This window comes from Drosophila kikkawai, chromosome X (assembly GCF_030179895.1).
Source record: "Drosophila kikkawai strain 14028-0561.14 chromosome X, DkikHiC1v2, whole genome shotgun sequence".
NCBI lineage: Eukaryota > Metazoa > Arthropoda > Insecta > Diptera > Drosophilidae > Drosophila > Drosophila kikkawai.
The window spans coordinates 25,592,823-25,609,239 of NC_091733.1; the positions used below are offsets into that span (position 1 = coordinate 25,592,823).

The 16,417-nt window shown below is 35.5% G+C and overlaps 2 protein-coding genes across 2 annotated transcripts in view; both read left to right on the plus strand.

The window, feature by feature from the left end:
• LOC108080304 (homeobox protein 5) overlaps window positions 1-8,034 on the plus strand; it is a 29,928-nt gene extending 21,894 nt beyond the window's left edge. The window contains 2 exon segments of the mRNA XM_070288648.1: window positions 2,976-5,306; window positions 5,370-8,034. Coding sequence (XP_070144749.1) covers window positions 2,976-5,306; window positions 5,370-6,744 — 3,706 coding nt within the window. The 3' untranslated portion in view covers window positions 6,745-8,034.
• Window positions 8,035-10,939: 2,905 nt separating this feature from the next.
• Window positions 10,940-16,417, plus strand: part of LOC108080285 (uncharacterized) — a 120,482-nt gene continuing 115,004 nt past the window's right edge. The window contains exon 1 of the mRNA XM_017174950.3: window positions 10,940-11,269. The gene's annotated coding sequence lies outside the window, so the exon portion shown is untranslated. The remainder of the gene's footprint in view (window positions 11,270-16,417) is intronic.

Consider the following 16,417-nt stretch of genomic DNA (forward strand, 5'->3'; position numbering starts at 1 on the left):
TATAAAAAAAAATATAAAAAAAGCAAAAGCAATTCTGATAAAACAAATTAAAAATAAATATTAAGTAAATAAATAACATTACGGTGGCACACGATTTTTAAATTCAAATCTATACTATATACTATTTTTGTTATTAAATAATATATATAAAAACAAATTTATTACAATTAATTCTGAAATGAAAAGCTATCAGGGTGCCACACGATTTTCAATTTAAGGGTATAACACTTGTTGTTCTTACTATTTTCTCTCTCTTAAATAAAAAGAATAATTTGCACACATTTTTTTTATTACACATTTGAATATTTAAAATATAATATATTATAATTACCGAAATTCTTGGAAGCACGCATTATATTAAAAAATTGTTATCTGTGTTTTGTTTTACTATAAAATATTACAAACATAAATACTAGGTGTTCACCCATCTCTCTCGCTCTTTCTCTCTATCTCTCTCTCTCTCTTTGTCTTTCTCTTTCTGCCCTTCGTCATGCCACACATAAAGATTTGAGCTTTATTTTCTAAAAGTCGTTTAACAAAATTTGTTTTAAATTAGAGATTAAAATGATAAAAACCAAGAAAAAGATCAACTGCATTTGCGTGTTATTTAATTATTGTTAATTCAGTGTGTATGTGTTAGATAAATTTAGTTGTTTTTCTCGCGTTTGTGCGTTGGTAGTTTTTTGATTTTATGTTTTTCAAAAAATATATATATAAAAAAAAAACTACATTATCTCCCGCACTCTTAAAACTAAAAAATTGTATCCCCCCTAAAAACTAAAGTAAAACGAAATTTCCAAACATTTTACTAACCCACGCGCTTATTTCTTTTTTTATTTTATTTTTTTTATGTGTTATTAAAAGACGTTTTAACTGAAAAGAACAAAGTTATAAACAACGATACCTCTCTCTCGGAGGCGTGACAAATTGGAATATCTATACACTATTAACGCTCGCATTGGGATTAACCACGCACACACACATGTACTTCAGAATTAAGCCCAGTCGAAAGTAGAACTAAAACCAAATAAATAACCAACAACAACACAACACACACACTCATCAGACAAAACACAACACACACACTCCTCGAAAAATGCACCAAGGCTCGCATCCTGTACATATACACAACATCATCCTGCTGTAAGGAGTTTCTTGTGTTTTTAGAGCATAAATCGGATGGTATTCCTCCTAGCGATTGCATGTCCTTAAGTCCTTAACAAAGAAATTAAGTTTAAATGGAAAGTAGAATAAAGTTTATACTCTATATAAATATATATAAATTTATTCAATAAAGCATATTTGTACAATGTATTTGTTTATTTTTCTTTCAAATGGAATGAAACCCCTTATTTTGTATATTATAATTAATGTTTTTGCTCTTAAAAAAAAAAAACTTACTTTTTCTGTTCTGTTTTCCTTTTTTTTTTTACTCTTCCTTCTTGTCTGATATATAATATAAACAAAAAAATATAAAGCTCTTTTTAAAGAGTATTAAAAAAAAAAACAAAAAATATTATAAAAAATGAACTACAACATATATATTTTGAAAAACATAAAATCGTATTTAAAATGGTAAATATAGAAACACCCAACTGAATTTACATTAATCTATAGCTAAAATTATATTTATATATATTTTATTTTTAAATATAAATATATATATATATATTTATTAAATTATATAGAGAATTAGTTAACAAAAAATAAAACAATTGTCAAGAATTTTACAATTGTAAAGGCTGTGTGTACTGACTACCCCTAATGGTTTCTTGTTGCGCGCATACAAACACATACATACCAAAACACATATACACGCACACATTTAACGGGGTGACTCACGACGCGAAAAAGTTAAAAAAACAAAAAAGAAACATGAAAAGGAAAAAAAATAAAACGAAGCAGCGCCAACTGAGAACAAGCTTTTTTTTATTGGTGGTGGCAGGTTTTTTTTAACCCCGTTTGGCCCCACCTCCACCTCCATTCATCTCTCTCTCTCTACCCCCCCCTCTCTCATTCACTTACTCACTCACTCACATACACAACACAACAGCAACAACAAACATACACTCAACAAAAAAAGGTTAAAAAAAGTGGAACAGAACCTAGATACATTATATATAATGCGTGTACAAGTTGAAAATATATATTACGTATACCTAAAATTATTTCGATAAATGTCAGGACGAAAAATATAGAAAATATAAGCTTTTGTGTGTGTTTTTTTTTGTTTTGTTAAATATGGTTTTTTATCACAAGCAACAAGCTTAAGTCACAAGTTAACCCAAAAACAAAAAAAAGCCAAGAACAGAGAGCAAAGAGAGAAAACTACAACAACCACAACCACAACTATTTCTACAACAACAACAACAAGCAAACAACAACAACAATAATTAGTCAATAACAACGATTAAAAACGATATATAAAACATCACAACAACATCGATAAATTGACTATTTGCCTCTGGTTTCTCATTTGTTTTTCATCGGCAGACGTCGAGCGCGAGGGCAAAGGCAATCGAATTATCGATGTCTCCAATATGTTAAAAGAAGTGACCAGAGGAATTAATAGAACAAGAGCAAGTGCAGTGGATGAAATCAAAACAAGACATGAGCAATGCAAACATCAAGACAAGCAAGAGACAGCAAGCAAAAACATGTAAGCAAGAAAACAGATCAGAGCAAAATAAAGCCAGTGCAGTGCAGACCCCCCCAAAGATCGCAAGAAAGAACTAGTCCTGTTGCAAATGTATTTTATTATTTTTTTTTTTTTATATAGAAGAAACCTATTACAACAAAAACACCTGAAAAATGCAAAAAAAAAATAAATTTAAAAAATTGTAAATACAAATAACACAACAGAAAAAAAAACAACAACAATAACAATAAAGTAACAAAAAGACACATGAAAAAAAAGAAGAAAAATAAGATTTTCGGGGCGGTCAACTTATGTGTATTGTATATAATGTTTCTAGGTCAAATGTCGAGCTGGTTCAACAACAGACTCAACACCAACAACAACAACGACACCAGAACAGCACCTACAACAATCAACAACAACAACAACTCCAACACTCTTCTTCACACAACAACAGTAGTAACAACAACAACAACAACAACCATCACCAACATCACCATCACCAACATCATCACCATCATCATGCCTTAGCCAAAAACAGCCACATGAACGGTGGTGGTGGTGTTGGCAACTCCTCCTCATCAAACTCTCCTGCCGCCAACTCCTCGACAGCCGCTGCTGCAGCAGTTGCTGTAGCAGCTGGCTATGTTCAGGCATTGCTAGGAAGCAGTGGAGCCGGAGGAGCAGCAGGAGCTGGCGGAACAGGAACTGCCGGAACTGGAGCTTCTTCGGGAGCTTCTTTCAACTACAACCTGCCCTCGACACGTGCAGATTACACCAATCTAGCTTTGTGGAATCAACTGACACCCGCCCAACGATTGCTATTTAGTCAACAGTTGAAGGGAGCAGGAGGAGGAGGAGGAGGAGGAGGAGTAGGAGGTGCCAACACACCAGGCCTGGGAGGCGGTGGTGGCGGCGGAGGAGGAGGAGGATCTGGCAATAATAAGAACTTTCCTGCATTACCCTCACTACCCCTGGACACGGATCTAATAACCATGCTGGACTATAATAATCCCAATAAAGTGAACAAGTCAAAGGGAATGAGCAATAACAACAACAACAATAATAATGTGGTGACATTTACGAAACCCATTGTGCCGCCATTAATCTCCGATGGCAGCGGATCTGCTGAGATAAGTTTAACGAAGAGCGGCAGCCGGAGTAGCAGTAGCAGTCGAGGTGAAGCTGCTCCACCCCCAGTGGCGGCCAGTGGCACCACTATACCCTTAAACTCCACCCAAGCTCTGGAGGATTTTGCCAAAAAGTGCACTGTGATGACGGATGAGATGCGTGCGGTTATACAAAAGGTGTTGGCCAATCCGGATCTCTCAACATTTATACAGACAAACAATAGCAGCGGAGGAGGAGGAGGAGGAGGAGCAGCAGGAGGTGGAGGTGGTGGTGGTGGTCACTTGCTACCATCGTATATATCACCACCAATGTCACCGGCAATGGTGGGAGGCGGTGGTTTAAGCAATGTGGCCACTCTAACTCTGGCCTCCAATCCGAATGTGACAATAACGCCACAATTGCCACCAGGACACTTTCTTCACTCGCCCTCCAGTTCGTGTTCCAGCTCCAGTGCCTCCAATACGGCAGCAAGTCCACTGAGTAGCAGCAATGGCGTTAGCGGTCTAGGTTTAGGTTTAGGTTTAGGATTAGGTATAGGTAGTAACATGAGCGCAGGAGGAGGAGGAGGAGGAGGAGGAGCAACAGTACCCGCCGGAAGCAACAGCAGCAACAGCGGGAGTGGTGGTCGACAGAAGAGTGTGATTTGTTCCACAAAAAGTAATAGCCTACCCATGGCCATACTCTCGCTGGCCGGGAATAATGGTGGACATGGGAATAATGTTAATAATCATAATCATCCAACGGGAATGGGGCGTCGCAACAACAGCAACAATTATGGTCGTCAGTCACACAGCAACAACAGTAATAGTAACAATAATAGTAGTAGCCATAACACATCCACCACAACAATCAGTACACAACAATCCACAGTTACACCACCCACTGACGTTATCGATCTGTCCTCCTCTCGAAGGTCATTGGCAGCCTCGGCAGCCTACCTGCAGCAGCAGCATTCATCCGTAGTGGTGGCCCAGCAACAACAACAGGCAGCAGCGGCAGTTGCCCAGCATCAGCGTATGGCCGCAGCAGCCGCTCATCATGCCCAGCAGCAGCAGCATGTCCAAAATGGACGAACTTCTGGCAATACGAATTCAAATCCAAGTGGCTCCAATGGTAATAATTCATCAACTGGTAATAATAATACCGGTAGTGGTGGTAATTCCTCCACCACTGGTAATGGTTCCACTGGTGGTAACTCATCCAACTCTGGCTCAAGCGGTGGTGGATCCTCGAACAGTGCCTCAATGCATCTGCAAAGGCATGCAGCATTGGCGGCAGCCGCTGCAGCGGATAGTGCCCAAAGGTTATGCATTATCCCAGAGATACCCGCGAATAATATGAATCTAACGCCATACAAGGTGCAAAGGGTTTGCGTGGATAAGCATCTGGTGCCGTGCATCAATATGAAGGCCTACAATGATTCCGAACAGCTAATGACCCTCATTGAATTCCAAAAGAATTTCTTTCCATCAGTGCCGCTGGATCATTGCAAGCGTTTGATAGAGGCGCTGGGCGTGGAGCTTTACAAGGCGAATCGGTAAGTGAAATACGATTTATATTTTATTTCCATAAAGATTAACTTTTTATCTTTCTCTCACAGGCGACAGGTGCAAATTCTAATGGAATTTGATAGGAATTACAATGAGAATATGCCTCTAGTGCAGGTGCGCGACATAATCAAATATATGACACAATTGACATTTATGACGCGTCAATCGGAGCAGCCGCCGGCCAAGAGGACGCGCACAAGCTAGGAATTAAGCTGGGGAGCACAACATTTGCCACAACAACAATTAACAACAACAGCAACAACAACAACAGCAGCAACAATCAATGTAAAATCATCATTAGCAGCAGCAGCATCAGCAGTTGCAACTACAAACCATAACAGATCATCATCATCATCAGGAGGAGGAGGATCAGCTGGGTCACAGCGAAGACGCGCCTTAACGCCGCCAGCGAATCTTAGCAGACGCGTGGCTTTGGCCCCACCACCGGCACCCACCCAGCAGGATCTGGAACAGAAGCAGAAGCAAAAATCATCCTCATCACTACATCCTTCAACACACATCAGCAGCAACACATACGAAATGTTGTACTCCCACAACCAACAACAACCAGCACAGCCACAGCAGCAGCAGCAGCACCAACATCAAGCAGCAATGCAACACGAGCAGCAGCGTTTGCTTAAAAAGCGTCAACATGCAGAACCGGCCATTACCAAGACAACAACCAAGTCGGCGGCCCAAAAGATGGCCGAGGCGGAGCATGCCTATTTGTCGAATTTGTATGGCAAGGCGGCGGCCAGTATGCTGAGTCCACCGCTGCCCGATTGGGAGCATCAGCAGCAGCAGATACTGCGTCAGCAACAGCAGCAGCAGCAGCAGCAACAGAAGCAGCTGCAACAACAACAGCAGCAGCGTCGTTTGGCAACGCGACCCACACAGCCCCAGCAGGCGGCATCTCGTCATATAATGCACCGAAGGCACAGTGTATGTGCTGCTGGTATAGCCAGCCTATCGCCTGCCGCCTCTTCCACCACCAACTCCTCCACCTCGCCGACATCGTCGTCAACGTCGTCGTCGTCATCGTCGGCGGCAGCAGCAGCAGCTGCCCTAGCGGCTGCCTCTTATTATGGCAATGCAGCAGCAGCAGCAGCAGCGGCAGCATCCTTTACGGCACCATATCAGCATCATCAGCATCATCATCATCATCACCAGCAGCATGCAGCAGCGGCAGCAGCAGCGGCGGCAGCAGCAGCAGCGGCGCATCATCATCATCACCATCATCATCATGCAGCAGCGGCAGCGGCGGCAGCAGCAGCAGCAGCAGCAGTAGCAAACGCAACAGCAGCAGCAGCTACAAACCATCATCATCAGCACGGGCAGCCATCGCCAACGATATATCCGCCAACGCCGCCACCATCGGCACCTTGGGTGCATCCCTGGGCCTATGCGGGTGATGCTCCATTCTGAGGAAGGTCCAGCCGCAGGACATAGGACATTGTACATTATTCGAGGTTTTAGGATTAATAAGAGAATATTTATTTTTTTTTTCTTGTTTTTTTTGTGTCTCATATCTCTTGGGAGAAAGGAGGAGTAAGAAAGGAGGAGTAAGAAAGGAGGAGTAAGAAAGGAGGAGTAAGAAAGGAGGAGTACGAAAGGAGGAGTAAGAAAGGAGGAGTAAGAAAGTGAGTGAGAGAGAGAGAGAAATTAGTAACTTAAGTAGGCTTAATTAAAACAAATTTCTCGGCATTATATGCCAACGTAAACAATAATCGACGATAATATTATTATTATCTATTTATGTATAAGCGTATATATATATGATGATGAGCTGCTTGGATTACATTAAATACGTTTTTGGACAAAATGAGAACTCAAAGAACTGATTACATTTTATTGTCAAAAAAAAAAAAAGAAGAAAAGAGAAGTTAGAACACAAAGAAAACACACACAAATCCCATACTTTTCGTATTAAATATGTTTTTTTTTTCTGTAGAAATTATAACAAAAAGTCAGTCAAGAAATTAAATTTCTTGCGTTTCAAATTATCTAAAAAAAAAAAGAAAGAAAACCAAAACTAAAAAGAAAAGAAAATGAGAAGCTCGATTTCTCGATGATTTAATTAAACCTAAGCGAAAAGTGTATAATAATTAAACAATTTCCAAAATCCTTACAAGCTACAACTAAAAAAAAAAAAATCAATACAAAAACAAACTAAACTAAAATACACACAAAAAAAAAAGAAGAAAGAAAGAAAGTAAGAAAAAAGTAAAACTATGTTTAAAACATACAAAAAACCCAAAACAAGAACAAGAAACAGAAGCAGTGTATGTATATATCGAAATATATGTATGTGTGTGTGCAAGAGAAATTATTGAATATCCGTTTTATGGATTTAATTTAATTTAAGAAATAAAAACATTTTTTTTTTTTGCATTAAAATATATATATATATGTATTCTTTTTGGACACTACAAATATTTTGCATTAATTCCAAATTTCATTAAGAAAAGAAATATTTTTTCATTTTGTTCCTTCTTCACACTCAACTACTTGCTTATAAGTTAAACAAGAAAATGCTGTTATTAAATATTATTATTATCATTATTATTATTATATTGGGCAAAATGTGTTTAAGAGGAATTTTAGTTGTAAGCTGTAAAAACAACAAAATTAAGCGTATTTCATACTTGTCATATTATTGTTAGGTAAAAAAACAACAACTACATAAAAAGAAAGGAAAGTAATGCCGTCAAAGTATTTATCGAAAGTGTGTTTATTTTTTGGTTTTTCATCATTTTTGCCAGTAACAAAAGCAAACTAAAAGCATAACGGAAAATAAAGAAATGAAACCAAACTAAAATCAGAATCAAAAAAGCTCAAAACTTGTTCTTATTTCACGGGCGGGCAAGAAGAAGAGACGGTAAAGCTTGTCTCGATGTTAACTTGGTTGAAAGACAGGGAGGAATACAGCTTTTCTGAATAGCTTTTTGTAACATTAACATTAACATTAATAGTTGCTGTTAAAGTTTACTAATTTATTTATAGGTTTTTAGTTAGAATTATATAATTATTTTTTAGAATTATTTACTTTTTTTTATAATTATTTTTTTACATGTTTCCTTAATTTATTTATTTATAAATATTTATTTATTTATTTAGAAATATTTATTTATTTATTTATAAATATTTATTTATTTATTTATAAATATTTATTTATATATTTAGAAATATATATATATTTTTTTTTATTAGTTTGTGAGAAATTGATCGAAATTATTTGTCTAACATGCGCCTAACAGCACATTTTGTGCACGCAAAACTTAAAGCTTTCCACCAATTTCAAAAAAATGCATTTTCCGTTAATAAAAAGAACAAATTTTAAAGAAAAACTCCAAAAACAAACAACCAAACATTCCATAAAAAACCAGAAAAAATGTTTTAATCTTGAAGAAAAAAGAGCTATAAAATTGCACAGATATTAAAATGGCCAGCTCAGATGTCCCCCGTGTCGCCCTTGTCAAATGAAGTGCAACATTTGCATTCCCTTTCCCCCCCAGTTTCTCATTTTATTTTTGTATTATTCTGAACAATTTTCCGGGTGATTTTTCGAACATTTTCCACAACACCCTCTCACCTCATCGCGAGCCCAGCCCCCGCGGCCCAGGACAAATTGCCATGAAAACTGGAAAACTGTGTACGCGTGCATGGGCAATAAAATACTTTGGGGAGCCAACTGTGCGGAAAAACTGCAACAGACCAAAACACTGCCAACGAATGAGAAGTTTAAGGGAATTTCCCAGTGTAAGCGCAAGATAAACATGACCCTTGGGAGGGCGTTTGCTGGACGGGCGGGGAAATGAGCGGGTGGTTACTGCAACTTTCGTGTCCTGTGTGTGTGTGTGTGGGTTTTTGTGTGTGTCCTGCGAGGCCCCGTGAGTCCTGCGTGTAAACAAACGCACATGGCTGCCAGGACAGAAATACAGTCTATACGGCAATAATAGCAACAGCTGGGGATGTATTTAAAAATAATAATAATAAAAAAATGTCTCTCCTTAAAAATCTATCAAAGTGACTTTTTGCATATCTTGGTCAATTCCAAAAAAATTCTATAGCTTACTGTGAACTTGACTTCGCTCCTTTCCACTCATTTCCCGCCCACAATACACATTTCATATATATATATATATACATATGCAGTTGACTTTCTGCCATATTCGCGACATTTTTTGGGTTGCAAAAAAAAAGTTGATCCTTTGCGGCTGCAGCGCGGGACTCTTCCTCGCCCAAAGCGAAAAAGTGTAATTCCCGCAAATAAAACATGGTAACCGCCATGCAAACAAAGCAACGAACCAACAAACTGAAAACTGAAAAAAAAAACAAATAAAAAACAAAACTGAAAGGACACTGAAAATTTGTTTAAAAATATTTATGAAATATACACAAATTGTTTATGAAGTAAAACCGCAAACGTTTCATTTCAGTGGCAGGTCATGTCCCTGGGGAAAAACTCTGAAATCCGATCTGTCTCGCAGCCCCTCCTCTTGGAAAATCAACTGGGATTTGTGGTCAGCGCAGATACATACCTACATACATATGTACATATATAGGTATGTATGTGCATATGGCTGAAGGATGTAATTTCAGGAATATGCGGTTTCATATCGATACACAGACAGGTCTGCAGGTTATCTTTAAATATTTGGCAGAACTTTAAATCGTAGACTTTAATGTTTACTAATAGTTTTAATTTTGTATTGTGTTTTTTAATATATTTATTTATTTAGATATGTCATTATTTACCTGACACCTTCTTTCCTTGAAAGCAATTAATATTTTTTATTACTTACATTATTTATTTAAAAAATTATATATATTATTAATATTTATTTATATATTATTATTATTTATTTATATATTTTTAATATTTATTCATATATTATTAATATTTTATTAATATTTATTTGTATTTATTTTTATTAATTTGAATTTATTTAAATTATTTTGTATTTATTTAAATTTTATTTAAATTTATTTATATTTATTTATATTTATTTATATTTATTTATATTTATTTATATTTATTTATATTTATTTATATTTATTTATATTTATTTATATTTATTTATATTTATTTATATTTATTTATATTTATTTATATTTATTTATATTTATTCATATTTATTTATATTTATTAAAACTTTATTTGTTTTCATTAATATTTATTTTAATTTAATATAATATTATATATATTATTATATATATTATATAATATTTATATTATATATAATATTTTATATTTACTCTTTTAGGTGCTTTCTCAAGACAGCATATGACTTGTTAATTTCTAGAACTTGGCGGACCTGAGCCTCATTATAGGTTTCCAGTTGACTTTGGTAGTCCTGGCAAATATATCCATCTCCTTTTTAGCCATCAAGTGGGCAACAGGAAAATGGTGGCACCTTTTTAACCATCATTCAGGAGCAGCAAAAGTCTGGCTTCGCTTTTTGTTCTCTTTCGGTGTCTAATTAGAGGCTGACTAATTGATGAGTGGCCCCTTTCGCTGCGCATAAAAAAAAAGAAAGGAAACCGAAGGACACAAGTGATTGACAAGCAGTTTCATTGTAAGGACAATGCCCGCCCTGGAGTCAGTCAAGTCACGACCAAAAAAGAAGAAAATAGGAGCCAGCAAATTGCTATCCCTGCTTTTTGCATCATCCTCCGCAATGTTTTTGGGCCCGCCTATCCTTTGTCCCAGTGGTGGCCGCCGTTCCCCTCACCCCCCCCTACTGACCGCAATGTATGGCCCGGGCATTATTCAAAGGACGAAACCTCGTCGCATCCTTGCCGTTTCGCTCGCTGGTAAAACAAGCGCGAAAACATAATGAGCATATAAATAGACAAACAATCACCAACCAAAGTTCCACCGCAGGACCTACAGGACATACAGCCCACCCACTAGGACCTATCACACCGTTATCCACCACACAGCGAGGTGAGTTTGCCCTTTTTCGTTATTTTCCCGACCCAAAACCATTTAGTCGGCAGCTAGTCCTGCCGGCAACCACAACAAAGAGAGCATATTATTGAATTTTACATATTAGAATTTTATTATTACCTGAAAAAGGTGTCTGACGGGTGACCAGACTTGAGTTTAACAAAACTTAAATTGAAATCAGTCAGGATTTGTCTTACTTTTTGCCGTATATATTTTTTAACTTGGGAATGCTGTTGGACTCATAAAAATTTTAACCTAAAATTGCACTAAAAAATGTTTTTTGCTGATAATTTTCTAAATTCAAGAGCAACTAAACTATATTTCTTATTTTTATAATTTTCTTTATTTTTATAATTTCTTATTTTTATAATTTCTTATTTTTATAATTTTTTTATTTTTATAATTTCTTATTTTTATAATTTCTTATTTTTATAATTTTTTATTTTTATATTTTTTGTATTTTTATAATATTTATAATATTTTTTGTTTTTAAAATTTGTTGTATTCATATAATTTTTTTATTTTTTCATTTATATAATTTATAAAATTTATATAGAAGATAAAAAATATAAAAATTAACTTTAAATTGTATTTGCTTCGATTTAAATTTAAGAAAATGTATTCGAAATTGTAGAAAAACTTTCTTAGTTTTAGGCAAATTTTTCTTAAATTTAGAGAAATATTTTTATGAGTGTAATTATATTATTTTTTCTGGCTGGCAGCCCCATGCATTTTTTTCCGCGCCTGGCAATGATGTCCCGGACTCTTATCCATTGAATAATATATTTAAATATTATATGACATAAAAAAAAATCTCAGTTTAGTCTTATTTTGACTCCTCAAATAAATTCATACACCTTTGAAATTTCTTCCTAAAAGGAAAATAGTTTACTGCCATAAAAATAGGTACAAATTTTCAAGATATGAAATCATTCAAGCACACAAATTGTACTTTTTGGCCTTCTAATACACACACATTGTTTATGGTAAATTTTTTCACCTCTGTTCGAGTGGAATATTTTAAAATAAATAGTACTCTATATATCCTGAATGTATGTATATATGTTTGCAAAAAAATATGCGTCTGGCCAAATTGTTTTCATTCCATTTCTCATTGCCAAAGTTCTGTGTGTTAACTTCCCGTTTTGTTTTATATTTTTTGTTTAATTTGCTTTTTGTTGCCATTTTAAAGTTCTCACACTGTATTTTCTTTTTTTTTTTTCGCCTGTTCGCCTGGGTTTTCTGTTTTGTTTGGTAGCTGTAAATCGAATTTGGACACGCTTAGATAACTTTCAGATTTATTTATTTAAAAATTTTTGGCGGCTAGCGGTGCAAATTTATTGGACACATTTGCTGCCCGGCTGAATCGATATTTTGTTTAAAAGATTTTAAATTAATTTACAGATGTTAGTGCAGGAATTATTGAATAAAATAAATAGATCTTTTAAGACGATTTATTTTAGCAGCTGAAAATTATTGTATATTACTGGGAAAATATTTAAATAATGGTTTGAATTTGAAGAATTTAAGAAATTAAATAAAACATTAAATAAAAGAATTAAAGAATTGTATAAATTAAATTACAAAAATAATGAAATTAAATTAAAGAATTAAAGGAATTTAAATAAAGAATAAATGAAAATTCAATTAAGGAATTAAAGAAACTAAAGTAAATAATGTATGAAAATAAACAAGAGAATTAAAAATTTAATTAAAGAATTAAATAAATTAAATTAAAGTATTAAGGAAATTAATTTAAAGAATTAAAGAAATTAAATTAAAGAATTTTAAAGATTAAATTAGAGATTTATTGAATTTTAATCAAGGAATTATAGAAATAATATAAATAAAAGAAATTAAATTAAAATAAGTAAATTAAATTTGTATTGCACAATTATTACGTTTCCTTTTTGAGTCTGGCAATGCCGCAAGTTATAATGTTTAGGCTGGCAACACTTATACGCTTACTTCTCTAACCTGGCAATGCTGTCCAGTCTCAAGGATATTCCTGGCAATGCTTCAATTTATGGTTTTTGAGCCTTGCAACTCATAAATGCTTTCCTCAGTCGTATATTCAGATTTTTCTTCCGATTTATTCCGGCTTAAAGCTAAATCTTGTACATACTTCCCCCCGACAATTGCCAACTGTTTTCCTAAGTGGCTCTCCCTGTGTTCTGTCTGCCCTGTTTCGTTCCAATGTGTACGCATAACATTGCATTACCACAATGACCACTCAGATTCGGTTAAACTTGCCTGCTGCTCCACCTCCTCTTCCCCCTCCTCCGTCCGAAGGGGTCGTCTTACATTTTCATTAACTTAAAATAACAACCGAAAAGTTGTGCAACCGAAACCGGATCTCAGGGCTACTACTACTAGAGTGGGGACTTTTTCGGAAAGCAAAAGCAGGGGCAGGCACTTTATACATAAACATTAGCCGGGCGTACAATATTTTTTGATATGCCTTGTGTCCAGCTACCGAAAATCCTCCGTAAAACCAGCCACCTTCGAGGGAGCCAAGCGTAACGTGCAATTTTTATTATTATAGCCAGGAACTGGCTACATGTGAGTCGCCAAGAGACGGGGGTTGTTAACTTTTGTCGGTGACAAGGACAATCCCACACATTTTGTTTTGTAAGCACTTTTTATATAAATATATATATATATATATTCTTTAAATAATTTTCTATTTTAAAAGTATGTTTTATACTTTTTTATAATTTAATATTAGTTATTATTTTGGTCAGCGGACAACGGACAACGGACAACGGACAACGGACAACACACAACGGACAACAGACAACAGACAACAGACAACAGACAGACAACAGACAACGGACAACAGACAACAGACAACAGACAACGGACAACAGACAACGGATTATGGAATACAGAATACGGACAACGGACAACACACAACGGACAAAACGGACAGAAGTGCAAGGACCACGCACTCGCTCATATGTGGCGAGGCGTTTAGAATTGTTCGGTTCCGAAAGCTAGGAAAAGTTTGTGCCTTGCGGCGGACAGACTATTGCAAAGTATTTTTGGTCAAATTAAAAAACATTTTACAATTGTCTGCATCTGAGACCAAAGCCGGAACCGAGTCTGAGTCCGAATCCGAGTCCGTACTTAGGTGAGTGGGCAAAAGTTGTGTTGGCCCAAAAATGTTTACACTTTGTCTTGTTCTGACTCCACAGCCTGTTTTTCTTGCAGTTCATTGCTTCCTCGAGTCCTTCTCAAGTTTGTGGCAACTATTTTTCCTGCTTGAAAGTTTACCAATTTTTTCCCCCCCCTACAAGTCTTAATGTCTCTGAGGTAACGTTACACTTTTTGGGTAATTAGTTAGCAACTAGTTAGTTGGGAATTTTCGTTACTCGTTCCTGCGGTTGCTAGCCGAAGTTAATATGCGGCTGCCATGTGACATTATCGTTAGGGGCCTCCAACACACTACTTATAAAGGGGATTTTCCTTTATTTTTCACCAAACACCCATCTTTTTTTCTTGGGTTCGTCGTGGCAGGAACTTTTTTTTTCTTTTGCAACAAAACATAAAAGTTTTGAAGTGCAAGTTTGCTTTTTATATCGCTGCAACGAGAGAACAAAGAAACTTTTCCCCAGTTTCGTACACAAATAATTGCATAAATTATTACAATTTGCAGTAATTCATACCTGGGAGAAACTATGAAATGACAGGACAGGACAGGATAGGACAGGACGGAACGGGAAAGAACACCCCCCTTAAGCTAAAGGCTTCTGCTGAAAAGTCGCACAAGAAAAGGCAAGTTCGAGGAAAAGTGCAAAAAGTGCTAAAGAAAACACAGTTTCAACAACAATGACAGCAATATTAATCGTTGTTATGGTTTCAACAACTCATGACCTTGTTTTTTGTATTATATATTGTGGATATTCCATTAAATTTGATCAAATGACTTAATTAAAACTCAAATGACTTAAAAAAACACAATGCTCCTTGGGAACACAGCTAAATAGAAACTCTTTCGCTCTGTTTTGCCTGTACATTGCAGGCAAAGCAAAAAAGAGAGTCTGAAAGACCTCAAAAGAAGTCAAACTGAGTAGCTATTTTAATTTCGTTTCAAGAAGAGTCTGCAGACAACCGTTTAAGTATAAAGGAATCCCTTATGAAAGATCCTTCTCACAGGTATCACGTAATAGGGAACTGGAGGGAGGTTTTAGGGGAAGGAAAACAACAACACCTGCTAATACTTCTTGCCATGAAACTTTGCCCCTATTTTTGGGTAACCAAAAATGAACATAACCACTGTATAATAATAAACGAAATTAGCAACGCGATGAAAATCTTGAGAACCCCCGTTACCAACTAATCTCTGGCTTGTGGGCATGGCTCTCGGCCCATTAACTCGGCAGCCTGGCATCCTCCTGAGAGAGAGAGAAAGAGAGTGTGGCATCCAAGTCACAGCTTTATTGGCGCGATTTCCGCTTCCTGCGTTTTCTGCACAGAAATAATAACCATAATGGCGGGGATAAAGCGCAGCCAAATGGCGGAGATAGTAGTAATTGTTAGGCAGGCGACGCTTGGCAGCAATCTCGTTGCGAACAGCATTTGCACTTGAAGTTTTGTCGCTAATTGCGCCTCAGCTCATTGAAAATGCTGAGCATTTTGCAAATTTTCTCATTTGTTTTGGCATAATTTTGCTATCTAAATAGTTTTTTTTTCGGGGTTTGGGGACAACTTATGACAGCTGTAAAGTGGAATTTGCATAGATTTTGCATTAATTTTGGATTAATGTTGGTGTATATTTATTTTTATTATTTTATTTATTTTTTAAGGTTTATTTTTTTGAGTTTTCTTTGAAAGGTTTTTGTGAAAGATTTTTCATTGGTATTTATTTTTTTGAAAATGTTTTTTTAAAGATATTTTTTGAAAGATATTTTTTTAAATATATATTTTTTAAATATATATTTTTTAAAGATTTTTAAAGTTGTTTTTTAAAGATATTTTTTGAAAGATTTTTTTTTGATGAATTCTTTTTTTTTTTTTTAGATTTTAAAACCAAATATGAGAAAAGTTTTTTTCTATCATATTTTCTCTCTCTGTATTCCTTAATTTTTCAACAATAATTACATTACATTACATTACTTTCTTTTGAAAATAAATAATTTAAAT